Source organism: Zea mays, chromosome 9 (genome assembly GCF_902167145.1).
Source record: "Zea mays cultivar B73 chromosome 9, Zm-B73-REFERENCE-NAM-5.0, whole genome shotgun sequence".
NCBI classification, from domain to species: domain Eukaryota; kingdom Viridiplantae; phylum Streptophyta; class Magnoliopsida; order Poales; family Poaceae; genus Zea; species Zea mays.
In genome coordinates, this window is record NC_050104.1 from 144,189,453 (window position 1) to 144,207,131 (window position 17,679).

At 56.8% G+C, this 17,679-nt stretch overlaps 1 protein-coding gene across 1 annotated transcript; it reads right to left on the minus strand.

The window, feature by feature from the left end:
• Nucleotides 1–935: 935 nt before the first annotated feature.
• Nucleotides 936–4,791, minus strand: LOC100279033 (uncharacterized). The gene is made up of 7 exons (NM_001152098.1): nt 4,408–4,791; nt 4,242–4,297; nt 3,083–3,933; nt 2,781–2,979; nt 2,445–2,624; nt 1,962–2,338; nt 936–1,245 (listed from the first exon to the last, which is right to left on the minus strand). The coding sequence occupies exons 1-7, from the start codon at nt 4,581–4,583 to the stop codon at nt 1,105–1,107; spliced, it is 1,980 nt and encodes a 659-aa protein (NP_001145570.1). The 5' UTR covers nt 4,584–4,791; the 3' UTR covers nt 936–1,104.
• Between the last annotated feature and the right edge of the window lie 12,888 nt (nt 4,792–17,679).

Genomic DNA, 17,679 nt, shown 5'->3' on the forward strand with positions numbered 1-17,679 from the left:
GTGAAATTGCATCACATACTCTAATTCAAAGCTACAAAAAACATCTAACTAGCACTATATCTAGATTTGTGTTCTTTATCAAGTACAAAAAGCGTGAAATGAAATGTGGTTTTAATAAATATATGAGTCTTTTCGTGCCTCTATATGGGTCATTTCGTACCTGCCTTAAACGGGTCATGCTCGTGCCCGCCTATGGGCCGCCACCTCGGCCCAAACCCGACACTAAAATATTTCGAGCCGTGTCGTGTCTAGACCGTGCTTTTTTTCTGTGTTTCGGACCGATCCATCAAGCCCGGCCCAAATGTACACCTATACCCACGGGTTTCAAACCACCGCTTTCCTCTTCCTTCTAATATGTGGCAGCCACCCCTAAAGCCTAGCGTCATTCTCATTTCGCAGGCCAATGGGCCATGGCGGTGGCGGAGCCCCTTGTCGTGCCATTAGTAGGGGTGACAATAAACTCTAAATTTTACACTATAAAATTTAAGAATTAGAGCGGATTAGGATCAGTATCTATTTTTTATTTATTTTTAAACTAAAATTTATTTAGAATCCTACCATTTTATGAAGAAGCATTTGAATCGCGATCCATTACCACTCCTAGCCACTAGGTCATCATATGAGGTAGCTTTCCAAGAAATTTAAAAGAATTTTTTTAGCATTATTTGGAATTTTGATGGATTACTGTAAAGCTTCGGTTGCCGAGTCAACCGGGAGACATGGAAATGAGAGTTAGATGATTTTATGAGTAACAAATTGAAAATGGCTATTATTGTATAGTTGTTCTTCGTAGGTCCTACTTATATCTAAATTGTGCATTGTATATCCTTGTATTTTGCTCTATTGAAGCGTTGAAGTTGGGATAAAGAGAACATACAACTGAATTATGTGATTAGGCAACTCAGGTTGTAAAGAGAAAGTACCGGTACATTAATGAAGGATTCAAAGAACAATAATAATATAGTCACAAATCCAAGGTACCACAGGGCATATTACAGCTAGATAAAGCTATGTCAATTCCAAACATGCTAGTGTAAATTACAACATTAACACCAGTAAACTAGCTTGACATAATTCATCCCCTCAAGACTACCAAACTAACTTTCAGCTTTCTGAATCTGAATCTATAACTGACAGGAGATTCAAGGCAGACGAACCGATATGGATTCCTCTAACCACACCGCCATACCCAACGTTTATTTGGTGACATAAAAGTAGAATGGCATCCCACAGAGCTGTTCTTCCCTGGAACGCAAAAACATAGATGTATAGTGTCAAGACTTAATTTCATGAAAGGTCTAGTGTTAAAGGTTAACAATCGATGCTCCAGAGAACATAATTATGGGGCAACGAATTAAGAATTCACATAGGTAACACATATATAGCTACAAAAGTGAAGAACTTACTAATAACAATATAATTGGCTAATGCCATGTTTAGCAGTTTAAACGATGCAAGCATGTACTTCTCAAATGAGAGTCATCCACGCCATTTGGCTGCCCTTTACTGCACCTGCAGCTGCATTTTTTTCTCTCTACGTTTACTGTAGCTACAGCGAACACGAGCAGCCGGAGCGGCTGCCTTTAAGTCAGCCGAACAGATCCGAGCTGCTCAAGTTTCCATACTGATAAATCATGTTCATAGTAAACAGCAGATGAACAAGAGGTATTACCTCAGAAAATATGTCAATCTATTCCCAACCAGATCTGAGTACATAAGATGATAACTAAATGTAGTTTCGTTCAAGTCATACCTCAACTCCTTAAGCAAACAAAACTACCCGTTTCCTACATTTCTTCTGTGTTTGTTTCTCCCAACTTTCCTTAAATTCCTAGATTGTGTATCTTATTAAAACTAAATATCACTCCCTCAACAGCAACTCATGCTAAAATAAATGACTGAAGGGAGGAAAAGGAATAGTAACAGCCATGATAGAGGAACAAATGCACATAACAAATCACCTGAAGAGAAAATTGCTGCTTCTTGTCCCAGTATAGAGCAAAAATTGGAGGATTCTGCTTGCTCACAGCCAGTATAAGAGCCCCTGGGTGAATAATTGCTGGAACACCTGATATCAGAGCAACATACTTTTCTGGGAACCTCTCTTTTGGTGGAAGAACTCCCAGAAATAAGGGATTTTTGCTGGACTGGGAACCAGAGTACGAGGTAGGGTCAACATGAAGCATCCATTTTGGATGTTCAAGGAAAGCAGCAAACAGATACAGAAGAAGGTGTGAGTCAGTAGGTAGCTCGGTGGTCCATTTCTTTTCTGATTTACCATAGTCATTTCCATGACCCATGTAATCATAATTCTTCAAGCATGTTCCTTCAGCGAGTTCTTCATTGAGAAAGAAGCACACAAGTTATACCAGCACTAGTTCAACAAAAAGATCTGCAGGTGGCTACTTTGAGAAAAGGCGAAACCGTGAAAGCAAGATACTCACCTTGAACTCTCTGGACAGTGTAATCAGCACGGACACTACTCTGTGGCAACAAGCCTTTTATCAGCTCTCCCTTCATCAGAGTGTTGAGCCTCTGATGCTCTGTGATTGCATCAATACATGCTTGAATAGCTGGAAGGTGGGGGTTCCGTTGTGGCTGTTGTAGACTGCCAAAAGTTTGCGCTGCACATGGAAAATAATGACTAAGAACTAACGAAAATCTAAGCTAAACTTTAAGAAGTAGGTCAACTTCAACCACAGCACAAAACCCTTGTTGTGTGTATTGATGGAAACATATGAAAACACAAACATTACCACATCATCAAGTCAGGAACTCACCAACAGGGGCATCTCGAGAATGTAGGAGTGCAGAGTGCAATTGGTTAAGGATCCCATCCTCATCTACCGTGACAGTCGGTTGCCAATCTTTAGTCCCACCAAGAGGAGACAAGGCAACTGGTGGTGTTGTGCTTGGCAGATCACTTCCAACTTGGCTAACAGTAACTGAAGCCCCAACAGTAGCTGTTGTTTGCTTAACCTACAACAGAGTGCACATGAAAGGAATATTAAAAATAAAGATAACCAATAAAGTAAGGCATAGAGATATAGGGTCATGTAAAAAGAATCCTAGAAATATGCACCTGAGTATGGCTTGTTTTGATTTTTTGTACAAGTGGGTTCATCACAACTGAAGAAAACCACTGCCTGAGACTATCTCGCCACTGCTCAATCTCAGGATATACACCCAAGTTCTCAAAGGCCTCCACTGCTTGCTCTAAGGACATTGGAGTTGGAAGTTCACCCTCACCCTTTTTTGGTGGCGTGCTGTATTTCTGATGGGAGCCAGGAGACATCCTCACAGGTCTCAGAGGTGTGCTCCTTGCAGCACCAGAAGGGGTGGTCGATGTGGTAATTGAAACAGGGGTAGCAACACCAAAGCTTGTAATGGTTGCTGGAGGTGTTGTAGTCTTAGTCTCTGGATCCATGATTTTGTCAATGTTTACATCCAAGCCAGCCAAGAACTGGTCCAGCATTGCCTCTGTCTGTATGCCCTTGGCACTGCCTGAGCTTTTCCTTGACCATGGAGTTGAAGGAGAAGAGACATGCTTCTGCAATGGTGTGGAGGGTGACATTGGCAATGCCATGATCAGTCTCTCACCACCAGGGCTCAAATGGCTGGAACCAATCCTAGATTGCCCCGAAGGCCGAGATGGTGTATAGCTGAACGAAGACCTCCTGATAGGCACAATTGGTTCCGATGGTGTTGATGGCTTGGTCTTGGGAGGCCTTTTGATTTGCTCACCTTTCCCACCTCCTTCTGAACCTGCCATCTTTAACCCAAGAAGCCCCAGTTGGCGTTCAGACAAGACAACCTTGTCGGCCTTGGCCAGTGCCTTCTGCCCATTGTATAACATCAGTGCCCTGAAGAACCCCAGCAGTGTGAAAAGTGCAACAAGACCGAGTGCTGCTTCCACCAACCTAATGACAAAAACTGAAACACCGGAACAGATTAATGTTGGCAGTTGCACCTCTAGCACAAGTGAACAACAAAAGTTCGTCATTCGCATTTCATCATTTATAAACATCAATACCTGTTAAACCAATCTAAAACATAGGGATACGTATACAAAACGGTGCGTGACAAACTATGTGTTTATACACCTGATGGGCAATGCAACCAAGATAGGTGTGCGTGGCATTTTCACAAACATCTCACGTGCAACGCAGCAAGCACGGTACCGCCACACCGAGCTTGGGATTCCCCAAACACCAAACCAGCAGAGAGACAGGCGAACTTACCAGCAGCAAGGACAGAGATACCCGCTCGTCCGGCGAGCTTGGTGAGCTGCTCCTCCCTGGGGAAGCACCGAGACACGAGAAGACAACCCATGCATGGTTATCACATGGGGTTTAGGGTTTAGGTCAGAGATGAGAACAGGAGGGTATTAATGCTGCTTGGGCTTACCGGGAGGTGAGGGCGAGGAAGGAGGATGCGGAGGCGACGGATATGACCGCGAGGACGAGGAGGACTGTGACGGAGGGGCGGGCGCTGCGGGAGTCTAGGGCGCGGGTGAGGGACGGGTTCTGGTACACCGAGAACTTGTCCCGCGCCTTCCCGTCGCCGCCGTGATGGGATTCCATCACTGCTCTGCGTGAAGCGATGCACGGCGGCGTCGCAGTATGGCGGAGGCGTGCAGTGCAGTGCTGCACTGCAGGCACCGCGGGCCAGCTATTTGAAATCGGGAAGCAGGAGGCGGGGTTCGAATTCAAGGGACAAGGCCACAGGGGGTGGCAAACGACCAAGCACACAGTCCGAGAGACCCAGACGGACACAACGGCGGCCCTGGCCACAGCTCAACCGGCCAAGGGAAAGATGGCAATAGATGGGTTTTTCAGTATGCCGTTAGGGCAACGTACAATGGTCATTAAGACTGTATACAGTAGATAAAGTAAAATATAGGACACAAAACTATAGATAATATTGTTTGATATTGTTTACAAAATGAAGTTTGAAAAGTATGTGTTGAAGATTTGTTCTCAAATGCTATGAGTTAAGAACAAGACAACATAAAAAATATTAAACGTTAATAACCTTCGTCCTTTGAGTCATTATTTCCCTTATAATATAATGGTCTTCGGACGAAGGTTGTGAAGGACATACCTTCATCAGTGCAGCATATGACAATGAAAAGAGAATCATATGAAATGTAAAAGACACATGAATAATTACATATCATTATCAACTCATTTCTATTTTATTATCATAGAAAAATAGAAATGATATTAAGTTACAAATGTACCTTCGACTTGAAAGAAGGTAAGGGCACAAGTGTGACGCAAAAGCAAATGCCAAGTCAGCGTGAACAGTACGAGAATACTGTTCATCTATTTATAGGCACAGGACGCAGCCCATATAAAATTACACTCATGCCCTTTACATTTGCTAATGACTCTATAGTGATCCATCGAGGTCTAAATAGCCTTTTCCCTTTTAAGTTGGTTCCCCTTTCTACTATCATGCCGAAGGTCCCCTGCGCATAGCTTCGGCTCTGCGCAACCTTCGTATTCTTTGTACTTCTTCACATCGTGGTTCTGATCCGATGAAAGGGAAATGTGCCCTTGGGCCATTTCTAAGTATTTTGGTGATTAAGTGTCCAACACAAGTGCCTAAGTGTTAAATTATGCCAAGGACTCAAGAAGTGCAAATCAAGATTAAAGGTATGTTTCTAGACTTAGTACATTGTTTTGAAGACTAATGCATTGTGTCTAAGTGCTAGAAACAGGAGAAACAATTATGGAGAAGTTGGCTGTGTACAGCCCAAAGGCTGCTCAGTCTGGGTGCACCGGACTGTCCGGTGGTGCACCGGACAGTGTCCGGTGCGCCAGGCTGGCTCTGGTGAAAAGGCCGCTCTCGGGACTTCATCGACGGCGTACGGCTAAAATTCACCGGACTGTCCGGTGTGCACCGGACTGTCCGGTGAGCCAACAGTCGGCCGGGCCAACGGTCGGCCGCGTAATCCGCGCGCGACGCGTGGTAAAGCCAACGGTCAGAAGGGGGCACCGGACTGTCCAGTGTGCACCGGACAGTGTCCGGTGCGCCGACGGCTCTGAATCTCCAACGGTCGGCTTCGCCAAGGAAGGAAAGAAATCCGCACCAGACAGTGTCCGGTGTGCCAGGCGACAGAAGGCAAGAATTGTCTTTCTGGAATGCTCTCAACGGCTCCTAACTGCCTTGGGGCTATAAAAGGGACCCCTAGGCACATGGAGGAGCACACCAAGCATTCTCTAAGCATTCCTAAGCACCCAGACTTCAATTCCGCGCATTCGATTCTTTGTGATAACAACTAGAGCTCCATTTGAGTAGAGAACTCTTTGAGTTGTGTTGAGAGCTCGTGTTGTGACTTGTGTGCGTGTGTTGCTCTGATTTTGTGTCTTGTGTGCGTTGCTCATCCCATCCTTACTTCTGTGCTTCTTTGTGAACATCAAATTGTAAGGGCGAGAGGCTCCAAGTTGTGGAGATTCCTCGCAAGCGGGATATAGTAAACAAATCAAAACACCGTGGTATTCAAGTAGGTCTTTGGACCGCTTGAGAGGGGTTGATTGCAACCCTCGTCCGTTGAGACGCCACAACGTGGAGTAGGCAAGTGTTGGACTTGGCCGAACCACGGGATAAACCACTGTGTCTATCTGTGATTGATCTTCTTGTGGTTATCGTGTCTTCCAAGAACTCCTCTCTAGCCACTTGGCTTTATTGTGCTAACTCCTAATCAAGTTTTTGTGCCATTAAGTTTCAAGTTTTACAGGATCACCTATTCACCCCCCCCCCTCTAGGTGCTCTCAATTGGTATCGGAGCCGTTCTCTTCAAGAAAGGGACTAATCGCCCGAAGAGATGGATCCTAAGGGCAAGGGGATGGTGGTCAATGATAAGGAGAAGGAGTCCTTCATCAATGATCCAAAGGATGACAAGCTGTCGGCGTTTCGAGACAGGGGGGTCCCTAAGCCGACGAGTGAGTGTGCTGCGTGCCCCAGCCCAGATGGGTCGAGCGCGTGGGCGAGCGCGGAGGGGGGAGAGGCGAGGCGGCCGGAGCCGAGCGTGAGAGAGGTGGAAGTCCCGCGGCCTTCGTGTTCGTCCCGTGCCCAGGTCAGGTGCGCTTGCAGTAGGGGGGTTACAAGCGTCCACGCGGGTGAGGGAAGCGAGCGGCCCCAAGAGAGCGCCTGTCCCGTCCTCGGTCCCGCGCGGCCAACCTTCTCTGAGAAGGCCCTGGTCCTTCCTTTTATAGTCGTAAGGAGAGGACCCAGGTGTACAATGGGGATGTAGCAGAGTGCTACGTGTCTAGCGGAGGGAGAGCTAGTGCCCTAGGTACATGCCGATGTGGCAGCCGGAGAGATCTGGGCATCCTGCTGGCGTGATGTCGTGGCTATCGGTGGTGCGGCGGAGCCTGATGGAGGGACAGCTGTTGGAGCGGTCGAGTCCCTGCTGACGTTGTCCTGCTGCCGTAAGAGAGCTGGGGGCCGCCGTCGTCATAGAGCTCGTGGAGCGCCATCATTGCCCCTCTGGCGGAGCTGGCCGGACGAGACGCCGGTCTTGTTCTCCGTGACCCGAGTCGATTCGGGGTAGGGTGATGATGACGTTTCCTGTTGACGTGGCGGTCTGTGCTCTAGGCAGGGCGACGTGGGGTTTCCTCCGAAGCCGAGGTTGAGTCTTGCCTTCAGTTGCCGTGGCCGAGCCCGAGCCAGGGGGTCGGGCGAGGCGGAAGTCGTCCGGCCGAGGCCAGGGCGGAGTCCGAGCCCTGGGGTCGGGCGAGGCGGAGTTTCGTCGTCTTCCGGGTCTTAGCCTGAGTCCGAGCCCTGGGGTCGGGCGGAGCGGAGTTCGCCGTCTTCCGGGTCTTAGCCCGAGTCCGAGCCCTGGGGTCGGGCGGAGCGGAGTTCGCCGTCTTCCCGGTCTTAGCCCGAGTCCGAGCCCTGGGGTCGGGCGGAGCGGAGTTCGCCGTCTTCCGGGTCTTAGCCCGAGTCCGAGCCCTGGGGTCGGGCGGAGCGGAGTTCGCCGTCTTCCGGGTCTTAGCCCGAGTCCGAGCCCTGGGGTCGGGCGGAGCGGAGTTCGCCGTCTTCCGGGTCTTAGCCCGAGTCCGAGCCCTGGGGTCGGGCGGAGCGGAGTTCGCCGTCTTCCGGGTCTTAGCCCGAGTCCGAGCCCTGGGGTCGGGCGGAGCGGAGTTCGCCGTCTTCCGGGTCTTAGCCCGAGTCCGAGCCCTGGGGTCGGGCGGAGCGGAGTTCGCCGTCTTCCGGGTCTTAGCCCGAGTCCGAGCCCTGGGGTCGGGCGGAGCGGAGTTCGCCGTCTTCCGGGTCTTAGCCCGAGTCCGAGCCCTGGGGTCGGGCGGAGCGGAGTTCGCCGTGGCGCCTTTGGCAAGGCCTAGTTGCCTGTCAGACTCACTCTGTCGAGTGGCACTGCAGTCGGAGTGGCGCAGGCGGCGCTGTCCTTCTGTCAGACTGGCCAGTGGAGCGGTGGAGTGACGGCGGTCACCTCGGCTCTGCCGGGGGCGCGTGTCAGGATAGAGGTGTCAGGCCACCTTTGCGTTAAATGCCCCTGCAATTTGGTCAGTCGGTGTGGTGATTTAGTCAAGGTTGCTTCTGAGCGAAGCCAAGGCCTTGGGCAAGCCGGTGATGTGTCCGCCATAAAAAGGGGGCCTCGGGCGAGACGGAAGTCTCTCGAGGTCGGCTGCCTTCGGCCGAGGCTAGGCTCGGGTGAAGCGTGATCGAGTCACTCGTGTGGACTGATCCCTGACTTAATCGTGCCCATCAGGCCTTTGCAGCTTTATGCTGATGGGGGTTACCAGCTGAGAATTAGGCGTCTTGAGGGTACCCCTAATTATGGTCCCCGATAGTAGCCCCCGAGCCTCGAAGGGAGTGTTAGCACTCGCTTGGAGGCTTTTGTCGCACTTTTTTGCAAGGGGACCAGCCTTTCTCGGTTGCATTTCGTTCCGGTGGGTGCGCGCGAGCGCACCCGCCGGGTGTAGCCCCCGAGGCCTCGGAGGAGTGGTTACACTCCTTCGAGGTCTTAATACTTCGCTTAACGCTTCGGCTGGTCTGGTCGTTCCCTCATGCGAACTGGCCGTAGCCCGGGTGCACGGTCGGGGCCCAAGCTCTCGGGCTGGTATGTTGACGCTGTCAACGATTTGGCCGGAGCCGGTTTTTGCGAGAGCAGCCCCCGAGCCTCTGCACGGGGCGAGAGGACGATCAGGGACAGACTCGGCTTTTTACATACGCCCCTACGTCGCCTTTCCGCAAGGAGGAGGGGGGGAGTGCGCCATGTTACCCTCGATGGGCACCGAACATGGTGTCTCCGGTGAGCTGCAAGCGGGTAATCCGAGTGGACGTCCGTGCCCCGTTCGTTGGGGGTCGGCTAGGGGCCCAGAGGCACGCCCAAAAGTACCTGCGGGTGACTTGCCGGACCCGGTCCCCTGGCGACGGGGTCCGAGGGCTCGATGCCTCCCTCCGATGGGATTCCGTTACAAGATCGTTCCCACTGGTCTCGGATATGTCCTAGGGTACCTCGGGAGCGCAGCCCGAGCCTCGGTTATGTATCGAACGTACCCCTGGTCATCCCTCGCTCGGTGTCTGAGGCGACTGTGAACCCTTCGGGGGCCAGCCTTCGAACCCCTGATCAGTAATGGGCGCGGAGCCCGAGTAGCCTGAGGCGGCCATGGAGCCCTTCGGGGGGCTGGCCTTCGAACCCCTGACCAGTAGTGGGTGTCGGGCCCACGCGATCTGAGGCGGCTGTTGAACCCTCGGGGGGCCAGCCTTCGAACCCCTGATCAGTAATGGGGGGCGCGGAGCCCGGTTCCTTCGCGGAGAAGGATCCCTCTCGGGGTATCCCCCTTCCCCGGTCCCTGTTGCAAGAGATAGAGAAAGAGGAAAACGGAAAAGGATACGAAATCAGACGACGTGGCATACCCTTTCTGACGCGGTTATTAAGGCGAAGGTGAAGCGTCGCGCGCTCCTCCCGCCAGAAGCGCCGCGTGTCCTGCCGCGGAGTTAATGCGACGGGGCGAGTGGTTGGCGGGGCGGCCGTTGCGCGTAGGTGATCCGTTCGAGGAACGGGTCACGGGTGCACCGTCTTCACGCCGTGAGAGGAGGCTCTCTTGCTGTCTCAGGATGGGACGTGAGCCTGGCTGACGACGTGACCGCTGCGCCCGCCCGCCTGCCACCGCTATTACTGCCGGCCCGCTTTCGGTCGCTTTGACCGACGCGCCAGTCTGGCGCTGTTGGGTCGCCTCGAGTCGTGGCATAGGCTTCGCAACCGAAGAGGCGCGACGGTGGCACAAGTGGCGGTGCGGTTGCTTGCATGCAGCAACTGGCGTGCCAGTTGCTCGACGCGTGGGCCTGGGCCCCAGGCTGGCGTGTCAGAAGTTGGAGAAGCGCGTCCATCTGGCGCGGTTGCATGCCGCCTGCATGGTTGCTCGCCCCTTCTGCCCGTTGGTCTGGGCGGAAATGGGGGGTCGCCTGTAACCGCTGGACGGTCGTGCGCACCATGCGCGGCGGTTTGGCTTCTTCTGCCCTGAGCCGGCTTGCATGACATGCGGGACCCAGCCCCCGAGTCGCAGGGGAGGGCCTTGGAGCGTGTTGGAGAAGACTCGGCCCGCGGCGCCTGGGGGCGCACGTAGGGGGAGTTGCCTTTAAAAGGAGGGAGGCTCCTTTCGTAAGGCGACCATGTCTTCTTCCTCCCTTAAGCGCCGGGTCTTCCCGTCTTCCAAGCCCCCGGATGGGGGATATCCGCCGCCTTTCCGCCTCCTCGTTGGAGGAACGCAACTCCATGGGAGTTGGTACCTCTCGGGGTGCTGCGTGGTGGCCGCAAGCCCCCGAGTGTACTTCTTGCAGCAGTTCCCGACCTTCGGCGATGGAGATGCATCGCTGGAGGATGCCTGAGGGGCTGCGATGGTAGAGCTCCTCTTCGTCGCCCAGCAAGACGAATGACTTGGCGCGTCGCGCTACCCGCAGAGCCTCGACTTGGTCGAGGGGTAGCTCTCCTCGACGGAGATATTGCAGGTACGGGGCCTGCCAATCCTGGTCTGGCGTGGCCCCGCTCTGCCCTTCCTCGACGTTCAATGCCCCGCCCTCGGGGGCCGAGAGTACCTCGGGCTGGGCCGAGGGTGCCTCGGGCTGAACCGAGGGTACCTCGGGCTGAGCCGAGGGTACCTCGGGCTGAGCCGAGGATACCTCGGGCTCGGGCGCGTCGTCGAGCTTGACGGAGGGTTGATGCAGATCCCGGGAGAAGACGTCCGGGGGGACTGTCGTTCGCCCCGAGGCTATCTTCGCCAGCTCGTCTGCGGTTTCGTTGTAGCGCCGAGCGATATGGTTGAGCTCGAGCCCGAAGAACTTGTCTTCCAGGCGCCGAACCTCGTCGCAGTAGGCCTCCATCTTCGGGTCGCGGCAGTGGGAGTTCTTCATGACTTGGTCGATGACGAGCTGCGAATCACCGCGGGCGTCGAGGCGTCTGACCCCTAGCTCGATGGCGATCCGCAATCCGTTGACCAGAGCTTCGTACTCGGCCACATTGTTGGACGCCGGGAAGTGGAGGCGCAGCACGTAGCGCAAGTGCTTTCCGAGGGGCGAGATGAAGAGCAGGCCCGCACCGGCCCCCGTCTTCATCAGCGACCCGTCGAAAAACATGGTCCAGAGCTCCGGTTGGATCGGAGTCGTTGGTAGTTGGGTGTCGACCCATTCAGCCACGAAATCCGCCAACACTTGGGACTTGATGGCCTTCCGAGGGGCGAACGAGATCGTTTCGCCCATGATCTCCACTGCCCACTTTGCGATCCTGCCCGAGGCCTCTCGGCACTGGATGATCTCCCCCAGGGGGAAGGATGACACCACAGTCACCGGATGGGACTCGAAGTAGTGTCGTAGCTTCCGCCTCGTCAGGATCACAGCATACAGCAGCTTTTGAACTTGTGGGTAGCGGATCTTAGTCTCGGACAGCACTTCGCTGATGAAGTAAACCGGCCTCTGAACGGGCAATGTATGCCCTTCCTCCTGCCTTTCGACCACAATCGCGGCGCTAACCACCTGAGTGGTCGCGGCGACGTAGACCAAGAGGGTTTCTCCGTCCGCCGGCGGCACCAAGACTGGCGCCTTTGTAAGGAGCGCCTTTAGGTTGCCGAGGGCTTCCTCGGCCTCAGGGGTCCAAACGAAACACTCGGCTTTCCTTAAAAGGCGGTACAGGGGCAGACCTCTTTCGCCGAGGCGTGAGATGAAGCGGCTCAGGGCCGCGAGGCATCCCATGACCCTCTGTACCCCTTTTAAGTCCTTGATGGGCCCCATGCTGGTGATGGCCGCGATCTTCTCCGGGTTGGCCTCGATGCCTCGCTCAGAGACGATGAACCCTAGGAGCATGCCTCGGGGCACCCCGAAGACACACTTCTCAGGATTAAGCTTGACTCCTTTCGCCTTGAGACACCGGAATGTCACTTCAAGGTCGGAGAGGAGGTTGGGAGCCTTCCGTGTCTTGACTACGATGTCATCGACGTAGGCCTCGACTGTGCGACCGATGTGTTCGCCGAACACATGGTTCATGCACCGCTGGTACGTCGCGCCTGCATTCCTCAGGCCGAACGGCATGGTGACGTAGCAGTACATGCCGAACGGCGTGATGAAAGAAGTCGCGAGCTGGTCGGACTCTTTCATCCGGATCTGGTGATACCCCGAGTAGGCATCGAGGAAGGACAGGGTTTCGCACCCAGCAGTGGAATCCACGATTTGGTCGATGCGAGGCAGAGGGTAGGGAACCTTCGGACATGCTTTGTTGAGACCAGTGTAGTCTACACACATCCGCCATTTCCCCCCTTTCTTCCTCACAAGCACAGGGTTGGCAAGCCATTCGGGATGGAATACCTCTTTGATGAACCCTGCCGCCATTAGCTTGTGGATCTCTTCGCCAATCGCTCTGCGCTTCTCCTCGTCGAATCGGCGCAGAGGCTGTCTGACGGGTCGGGCTCCGGCCCGAATATCCAGCGAGTGCTCGGCAACATCCCTCGGTATGCCGGGCATGTCCGAGGGACTCCACGCAAAGACGTCGGCGTTTGCGCGGAGAAAGTCGACGAGCACTGCTTCCTATTTGGGGTCGAGCCCGGAACCGATCCGGATCTGCTTGGTGGTGTCGCCGCTGGGGTCGAGGGGGACGGCCTTGACCGTCTCCGCTGGCTCGAAGTTGCCGGCATGGCGCTTCACGTCTGGGACCTCCTTGGAGAGGTTCTCCAGGTCGGCGATGAGGGCCTCGGACTCGGCGAGGGCCTCGGCGTACTCCACGCACTCCACGTCGCATTCGAACGCGTGTTTGTACGTGGGGCCGACGGTGATGACCCCGTTGGGGCCCGGCATCTTGAGCTTCAGGTAGGTGTAGTTGGGGACGGCCATGAACTTCGCGTAGCATGGCCTCCCTAACACGGCGTGGTAGGTTCCTCGGAACCCGACCACTTCGAACGTTAGGGTCTCCCTTCGGAAGTTGGAGGGTGTCCCGAAGCAGACTGGGAGGTCGAGTCGCCCGAGGGGCTGGACGCGCTTCCCAGGGATGATCCCGTGGAAGGGCGCAGCGCCTGCTCGGACGGTGGACGGATCGACGCGCAGGAGCTTGAGGGTCTCGGCGTAGATGATGTTGAGGCAGCTGCCCCCGTCCATCAGGACCTTGGTGAGCCTGACATCGCCGACAACGGGGTCGACGACGAGCGGGTATTTCCCCGGGCTCGGCACATGGTCGGGGTGGTCGGCTCGGTCGAAAGTGATGGGCTTGTCGGACCAGTCTAGGTAGACTGGCGCCGCCACCTTCACCGAGCAGACCTCCCGGCGCTCTTGCTTGCGGTGCCGAGCCGAGGCATTCGCCGCATGCCCTCCGTAGATCATGAAGCAGTCGCGGACCTCGGGGAATTCTCCTGCTTGGTGATCTTCGTTCTTGTCGTCGTCGCGGGCCCTGCCACCCTCGGCGGGTGGCCCGGCCCTGTGGAAATGACGCCGAAGCATAACACACTCATCGAGGGTGTGCTTGACGGGCCCCTGATGGTAGGGGCACGGCTCCTTGAGCATCTTGTCGAAGAGGTTTGCACCTCCGGGGGGCTTCCGAGGGTTCTTATACTCGGCGGCGGCGACAAGGTCCGCGTCTGCGGCGTCGCGTTTCGATTGCGACTTCTTCTTGCCTTTCCTCTTGGCGCCGCGCGGAGCAGACGTCTCGGGAGCTTCTTCCGACGGGCGGCCCTGGGGCTGCTTGTCCTTTCGGAAGATAGCCTCGACCGCCTCCTGGCCGGAGGCGAACTTGGTGGCGATGTCCATCAGCTCGCTCGCCCTGGTGGGGGTTTTGCGACCCAGCTTGCTCACCAGGTCGCGGCAAGTGGTGCCGGCGAGGAACGTGCCGATGACATCCGAGTCGGTGATGTTGGGCAGCTCGGTGCGCTGCTTCGAGAATCGCCGGATGTAGTCCCGGAGCGACTCCCCCGGCTGTTGCCGGCAGCTTCGAAGGTCCCAGGAATTCCCGGGGCGCACGTATGTGCCCTGGAAATTGCCAGCGAAGGCTTGGACCAAGTCGTCCCAGTTGGAAATCTGCCCCGGAGGCAGGTGCTCCAACCAGGCACGGGCAGTGTCGGAGAGGAACAGGGGGAGGTTGCGGATGATGAGGTTGTCGTCGTCCGTTCCACCCAGTTGGCAGGCAAGGCGGTAGTCCGCGAGCCACAGCTCCGGTCTCGTTTCCCCCGAGTACTTTACGATAGTAGTCGGGGGTCGGAACCGGGTCGGGAATGGCGCCCGTCGGATGGCCCGACTGAAAGCCTGCGGACCGGGTGGTTCGGGCGAAGGACTCCGATCCTCCCCGCTGTCGTAACGTCCCCCACGCCTCGGGTGATAGCCTCGGCGCACCCTTTCGTCGAGGTGAGCCCGACGGTCGCGTCGATGGTGCTCGTTGCCGAGGTGGCCCGGGGCCGCAGGCGCGGTGTTGCGCGTGCGCCCGGTGTAGACCGAGGCTTCCCGCATGAATCGGGAAGTCGCGGCATGAGGTTCCGAGGGATATCCTTGCCTTTGGGATGCAGTGCTCTCGGCCCGCCGGGCCGCGGCGCCTTCCAGGAGATTCTTGAGTTCTCCCTGGATCCGCCGACCCTCGGTGGTTGACGGCTCCGGCATCGCGCGGATGAGCATTGCTGCGGTTGCCAGGTTCTGACCGACCCCGCTGGATGCGGGCGGCGGCCTGATCCTGACGTCGTTGGCGACGCGGTGCTGGAGACCTTGGGGCAGATGACGTATTTCTCCGGCCAGGGGTTGGCCCACCCATGCCTGTCCGACGTCCCGACGGATCGGCTCAAGCGCTCCCGTTCCCTCGTTGAGCCTGGCCTGCGCCTCGCGGACTTGCTCGAGTTGTGGGTCGTAACCCCCCGCCGGAGCGGGGACCACAGCTAGCTCCCGTGGGATGTCGGCGCGAGGCACCGGCCTAGGGAGATCACCATCCTCCGGCATGCCAAGATGGTTGCCTTCGGTGGGATTCCCTAGCTCGATGTGGAAACATTCGCGGCTTGGGCCGCAGCTCTCGTCGCCAAGGCTGCGGCTTGCATCGGAACAGTCGGACAGACAGTAGTCACATGCGGCCATGAAGTCCCGCACGGCACTGGGGTTGCCAAGTCCGGAGAAATCCCAACCGATGCTAGGATCGTCATCTTCCTCGGACCCAGTGGGCCCGTAGGTCGAGACGTCCGTCAGTCGGTCCCAAGGCGATCGCATACAGAACCTCAGTGGGGTTGCACTCGCCTCAATGAGGGCGCCCGCCAAAACGAGGTCGTTTGGCGGGTTGAGGCCGAGTCGAAATGACGCAAGATGGGAGTTAGTCATTACCTTTTGGTCGACGAGGAGCGACGTAGTCACATCGGGGTCTGGTTGCGCCGTCATCTCTGGTTCGAGGGCGACGTCCTGCAGGCTTTCCACGAGCGCGCCGGCGTCGTCTTCTTGCTCGGGGTCGTCGTGCCGCGGGGGGACGGCGCTTGCCTCCGTCTTGAACGCGAGGTCGATGTCCGGCGTGCCTTCCGTCGGGGCGTCGGGGGCGTCGATTCGCTTGACGGCCGGCGAAGCGCGGCCTCCCGTCTGGCCTTGACGGCCCCGCCTCCTCCTCCGTTGGCGGGGGAGAGAACGAAGCGAGCCCGAATGTTGCTTTTCCACCACGCGGGGTAGACGTCGTCGATTCCGCCGCCGGCGGGCGGGTTGTCGGCCGCCATTGTCGTGGTCGCACGGCGGTGGAAGAAGTATCATGTCGTAGCTGCCGTCGAAGGACATGAACTCGAGAGCCCCGAAACGAAGCACCGTCCCGGGCCGGAGAGGTTGCTGGAGACTGCCCATCTGGAGCTTGACGGGGAGCTATTCGTCAGCACGCAGCAGGCCCCTACCTGGCGCGCCAACTGTCGGCGTTTCGAGACAGGGGGGTCCCTAAGCCGACGAGTGAGTGTGCTGCGTGCCCCAGCCCAGATGGGTCGAGCGCGTGGGCGAGCGCGGAGGGGGGAGAGGCGAGGCGGCCGGAGCCGAGCGTGAGAGAGGTGGAAGTCCTGCGGCCTTCGTGTTCGTCCCGCGCCCAGGTCAGGTGCGCTTGCAGTAGGGGGGTTACAAGCGTCCACGCGGGTGAGGGAAGCGAGCGGCCCCAAGAGAGCGCCTGTCCCGTCCTCGGTCCCGCGCGGCCAACCTTCTCTGAGAAGGCCCTGGTCCTTCCTTTTATAGTCGTAAGGAGAGGACCCAGGTGTACAATGGGGATGTAGCAGAGTGCTACGTGTCTAGCGGAGGGAGAGCTAGTGCCCTAGGTACATGCCGATGTGGCAGCCGGAGAGATCTGGGCATCCTGCTGGCGTGATGTCGTGGCTATCGGTGGTGCGGCGGAGCCTGATGGAGGGACAGCTGTTGGAGCGGTCGAGTCCCTGCTGACGTTGTCCTGCTGCCGTAAGAGAGCTGGGGGCCGCCGTCGTCATAGAGCTCGTGGAGCGCCATCATTGCCCCTCTGGCGGAGCTGGCCGGACGAGACGCCGGTCTTGTTCTCCGTGACCCGAGTCGATTCGGGGTAGGGTGATGATGACGTTTCCTGTTGACGTGGCGGTCTGTGCTCTAGGCAGGGCGACGTGGGGTTTCCTCCGAAGCCGAGGTTGAGTCTTGCCTTCAGTTGCCGTGGCCGAGCCCGAGCCAGGGGGTCGGGCGAGGCGGAAGTCGTCCGGCCGAGGCCAGGGCGGAGTCCGAGCCCTGGGGTCGGGCGAGGCGGAGTTTCGTCGTCTTCCGGGTCTTAGCCTGAGTCCGAGCCCTGGGGTCGGGCGGAGCGGAGTTCGCCGTCTTCCGGGTCTTAGCCCGAGTCCGAGCCCTGGGGTCGGGCGGAGCGGAGTTCGCCGTCTTCCAGGTCTTAGCCCGAGTCCGAGCCCTGGGGTCGGGCGGAGCGGAGTTCGCCGTCTTCCGGGTCTTAGCCCGAGTCCGAGCCCTGGGGTCGGGCGGAGCGGAGTTCGCCGTCTTCCGGGTCTTAGCCCGAGTCCGAGCCCTGGGGTCGGGCGGAGCGGAGTTCGCTGTCTTCCGGGTCTTAGCCCGAGTCCGAGCCCTGGGGTCGGGCGGAGCGGAGTTCGCCGTCTTCCGGGTCTTAGCCCGAGTCCGAGCCCTGGGGTCGGGCGGAGCGGAGTTCGCCGTCTTCCGGGTCTTAGCTCGAGTCCGAGCCCTGGGGTCGGGCGGAGCGGAGTTCGCCGTCTTCCGGGTCTTAGC